This window comes from Wyeomyia smithii, chromosome 1 (genome assembly GCF_029784165.1).
Source record: "Wyeomyia smithii strain HCP4-BCI-WySm-NY-G18 chromosome 1, ASM2978416v1, whole genome shotgun sequence".
Classification (NCBI taxonomy): domain Eukaryota; kingdom Metazoa; phylum Arthropoda; class Insecta; order Diptera; family Culicidae; genus Wyeomyia; species Wyeomyia smithii.
The window spans coordinates 12,808,125-12,812,220 of NC_073694.1; the positions used below are offsets into that span (position 1 = coordinate 12,808,125).

Below are 4,096 nucleotides of genomic sequence, written 5' to 3' on the forward strand. Positions count from 1 at the left end.
TGATTGCCCGCACAAATTAATTAGCTGATAATTTATAATAAATACTTAAGAACAATCTAAACTCTTACTTTACGAAAATTCTTATTTCTCTATAGGTCTTGGGTATTACACAGCCCTAAGTTTCGGTTTTCTGCCGCATAGTAATTTCACTGGGCTTAAACGTCACAACAAAAAAAATAAAATCCGTGCAGTTGGTGGAAAAAGTACAAATTTGACGTTTACCAGATGCAGTCGTATCAGTTGTCTAGAGAAAATCGTGCAGTAAGCTTGTGATAAGTTGTCAATTCAATCGTGCGAAAGAAGTATTGTGCAATACAGAATCTAAATCGTTTCAAGAAACAAAGCGCTAATTGCATCAGATAGTTGTGAATTAAATAAAAAGTCGAAAGAAAAAGCGAAAAACCTCCCGGAATGCCACGACGTGGAAGGTCAGCTTCTCCGCCACCGGCGCAGCGTAGGTGAGTTGTGGGAGACGAAAAGTTAAAGGTTGAGGTTTCTAGAAAAATCGTAACTTCCGCGCACATTCTCTGGATGAAAAACCATATTTTTACGTTACGTAAGTTTTCATGAATACGAATAAATTTAAAATCAGGTGATTTTAGCAAACAGGGTCAAAGTCCAATCAACATCGATTGTTTTTCCGGATGTTTCGATCGAATGAAATTTTCCCATGTGATGTCGTTTCTTGTCAATAGCATTCTCTAAAAATAGCACAGGTAACGCGATCGCCGGAGAACGCGTTGTTTTTCGCAACATGGTGAAAATTTGGCTGATTCATTGGAAGGGCTATTTGTGTACTACCATTTAATTGCGTCGTAATTAATGTATTGTAATTTTTTTTTTTATAGATCGCCGGTAGCAGCGGCAGCGCCGCCTCGCCCTGCGCCGAGCCAGCCGATGGTGCAGCATGCTCCAACGTCCGCCGTTGGAGCCCCGATGGCCGCTCCAAGCCAGGGTCCTGGATTGATGGCACAGATGGCGGCTACCGCTGGAGGTGTTGCGATTGGATCTGCCGTCGGACATACCATGGGCCATGCTCTAACCGGCATGTTCAGCGGATCGGACGAGAAGCAAGCTGCGGCTCCTGTCGGACAGGCCGCTGCTCCAGTGCAGCAGTATGCTCCGGAAGGTAGCAGCAATGCTGCAGGACCTTGTGCCTGGGAAATCAAGCAGTTCCTGTCCTGTGCCCAAGGCCAGGCCGATTTAACGCTGTGTGAGGGATTTAACGAAGCACTGAGGCAGTGCAAGATGCAAAACCACATGTAAACGGGTCTCGAAAGGAAAACGGGAGAAAGACACGGCGATTTGGCTCAACAGAAATGTTGAATTCGAATGGAACTCTTCGGAGAAAAAGAAAAAAAAAAAAAGTCGTAGTCTATTTGTAGTGTTCATTGCGATTATTTTGGCCAATCAACGATTGAATAAAATCCAAATCAAATTAGTGGCCAAATTATCCCGTGTTATCCATCATAGCTATAGAAAGTTATTTTTAACCAATATCAAAATTGTGCTTTGCGATGAGTTCTTTTTGTTGATATTTTTATTTAGAATCAAATAAAACTAGCTTAGAAAGAAAACGATGATTTATTTTAACTTCAACTTGGAGCAACATTTTCCTCGCAATTCGCGGCAACAGCCGTCTTTTTCGACATCGGTTGGTTAGCGTGTTCGGTTCGCCAGTGCTCGTAGATGGCACCCTTCAAGGCGAAGGTGGCATCGCAAAGGTTACACTTCAGGCGCTGGTGCTCTTTGCGGTGAGTTTTCACGTGCTTCCTCATACTGCGACGTAGGATGAATCGCCTGCCGCAGATTTCGCATTCGAACTTCTTCTCTGCACCGTGTTCGTTTGCCATGTGCTTCTGCATTTGCAGTTCGGTGTAATGTTTCTTGTCGCAGTGGGCGCATTGAATCGCGACCGGTTCTGGCTGACGTTCCGCGTGTTTATAGCGCTTGTGTGATTGCAACTGCTGTGCGCTCAGGAACGATGTCGAACACAAGGAGCACTGAACGCGCGGATATTCGTCCATGGAATGTTCACTGTATATGTGTTCCCGTAGTTCGGAAGGGTTTTGTGGCTTCGCGGCACAGAGCAGACAACTGTAGTTGCGAATGCGAAAGGGATTTCTATGATGGACTGTGTTCACGTGCTGGTAGTATTTGAGGGGTTCCTGGAATGTCATTCGACAGCCGCCACATTTGTAGATATTTGTACCTGCTTTGTGTTCGATCTCCGCATGTTTTCTGCGTTCCGATTGGGTTCGGTATTGCTTTGAGCATACGTCACACTTGTATGGTTTTTCTCCGGTATGAATCATCATGTGAGATGCCATGCTCTTGCTGCTTCCATATTTTTTGTGACAAAATTTGCACTCCGAAAGTTTCCCTTGGCCATGTTTAACTTCCATGTGTCGGAGAGCATATCTTAGGGTCTTGAAAAACAAACCACAAATTTCGCATTGCGCTCGGCTCGTGTTTGGTTTCGGCGGTTTCGGTAGCTTGTGGCTCATGCCGTGCATTTCGTTTTCGTGCTTTCTACGAGCAGTCTCCGTGCTGAATCGGATTGGGCAGAAATTACATTTTAGTGGCCGTCTTTCTTCGTCGTGTCTGCTCAAATGATGGTTGTATTCCGCCACCCATGGGAAGGTCTTTCCTTCGCAGATCGTACATATATACTCGGTCTGTCCTGCATGACTCTCGGCTAGGTGAGTGACCAGTTCGTCCTTGCTCTGGAATTCAGCTTTGTCACTGCAAAGGTAGCAGGTCCGAGAGGAAAGTGTTGTAACACTTTCATGTTTTCTGATGTGTGGCGCTCTTTCTTTCTTGGGGCTGATCGCGATAGGTTCGGAGACCTTTTCTGTCTCCGGCTCGCTCACTGGTTCCCAATCGTACTCTACTCGCTCAAGATCCTCCGACTCTTCTTCCAGCATCACCTCCATAAATTCCAAGGGTCTTCTCCATTGTTTCAGCAATAAATAATGCGCGTTGCGCAGCTGAAACTGATTTTGCACTGCTAGAACCAAATCTATTTTGGCAAGGCACTGCAGGCAGATATGTTTAAAGAAATCATTGGTATCGACTTTGATTTTCAGTGTTTGTTTGATAACGACATCAGAATAACCGCCAACGAGCTGTCCGCTGAGCGGAAACATTCGCTTCTCCTCGCCGATCCGGAAGCAAAGCCGACAACTAGCCAAGACTATCGATTCTCCGTCACTGGTGAAACAAAACCACACTGTTAGAAGGAATAGAAAGAAACATAAACAATTACCTGGTGAGAAACTTTACTGGTTCCTGGTAGTCTATATGATCTTGATCTGCGAAGTGGGACAGGCAAATAGCAGCTTCACTTGGGTCAAGATCTTTCACGTTTTTCCCTGTGCCCAAACTGATCGCGTCCAGCCAACGCTTTCGCAATTGGTAGTTTTCTGGAAATTTAAGCAAGCCCGCTTCGTCAGAGCAAGTAGGAACACAACAGGACATTTTGGGTGAAGACTTTTATTTCAACGATAACGTTTTTGTTTTGCTTTGGCGATCCTTGACTGCCGCGTTTCGTGTGTACAGAGATGCCAGATAACTTTGAGAAATGTCTGCAACTTTTCGAAAAACCGAAAAAATCTGCCTAAAATCTGAAAACTACAATCTATCCGTGATTTGAAAAAGTTTCGCTCGTGCAGGCATAAGACTGTAAAAATCTGCACACATTTTGCGAAAGCCTGCACAAATATAAGGAGACTCTGACAAATATCTGAATAAAAATCTGCACACGGTGTCTAAAGATTTGCGTTTTGCAGACAAATCTGCACATCTGGTATCCCTGCGTATGTGTGCTTCGTTTTGTCAAGGTGTATAGATAAATATTACATACACGCTAAACGTGTAAATTTAAGAACTGCAGGTTCAAAATACCCCCACATGTTCAATGAACCAGAGTCTATGTGTATATAGAGTCGCGCGAAGAGAAAATCTATCGTTTCGGCAACACAGTTTTTGTGCCGTTTGTTGCCAAGAACTATACAGTTCTGTTTTTCACCATGCATAAGCGAATATCATTTTTTGAAATTCTTCACAAGGTACACAGTTTTGAAAGATTACACTG

General features: G+C 44.2%; 2 protein-coding genes across 3 annotated transcripts; one reads left to right on the plus strand and one right to left on the minus strand.

The window, feature by feature from the left end:
• Nucleotides 1-211: 211 nt before the first annotated feature.
• On the plus strand, nucleotides 212-1,577 carry LOC129731582 (coiled-coil-helix-coiled-coil-helix domain-containing protein 2). The gene is made up of 2 exons (XM_055691690.1): nucleotides 212-458; nucleotides 849-1,577. Exons 1-2 carry the CDS (start codon nucleotides 412-414, stop codon nucleotides 1,264-1,266), a joined length of 465 nt encoding a protein of 154 aa, XP_055547665.1. The 5' UTR covers nucleotides 212-411; the 3' UTR covers nucleotides 1,267-1,577.
• LOC129731567 (zinc finger protein 260-like) lies at nucleotides 1,562-3,571 on the minus strand. Of its 2 annotated transcripts, none has more exons than XM_055691674.1 (2): nucleotides 3,269-3,571; nucleotides 1,562-3,213 (listed from the first exon to the last, which is right to left on the minus strand). In XM_055691674.1, the coding sequence occupies exons 1-2, from the start codon at nucleotides 3,478-3,480 to the stop codon at nucleotides 1,596-1,598; spliced, it is 1,830 nt and encodes a 609-aa protein (XP_055547649.1). In that variant the 5' UTR covers nucleotides 3,481-3,571; the 3' UTR covers nucleotides 1,562-1,595. The 2 variants fall into 2 exon arrangements, with proteins under 2 accessions (XP_055547649.1, XP_055547654.1); XM_055691679.1 differs by having other exon boundaries at nucleotides 3,286-3,412.
• Nucleotides 3,572-4,096: the final 525 nt, after the last annotated feature.

Excerpts from the sequence above, each read along its gene's own strand:
- LOC129731582 (XM_055691690.1), top strand. The coding sequence starts at position 412 with ATGCCACGACGTGGAAGGTCAGCTTCTCCGCCACCGGCGCAGCGTAG. Across the intron at positions 459-848 it reads CCGCCACCGGCGCAGCGTAG|ATCGCCGGTAGCAGCGGCAG; the intron begins GTGAGTTGTGGG and ends TTTTTTTTATAG.
- LOC129731567 (XM_055691674.1), bottom strand. The coding sequence starts at position 3,480 with ATGTCCTGTTGTGTTCCTACTTGCTCTGACGAAGCGGGCTTGCTTAAA. Across the intron at positions 3,214-3,268 it reads CCAGTAAAGTTTCTCACCAG|TGACGGAGAATCGATAGTCT; the intron begins GTAATTGTTTAT and ends TTGTTTCACCAG.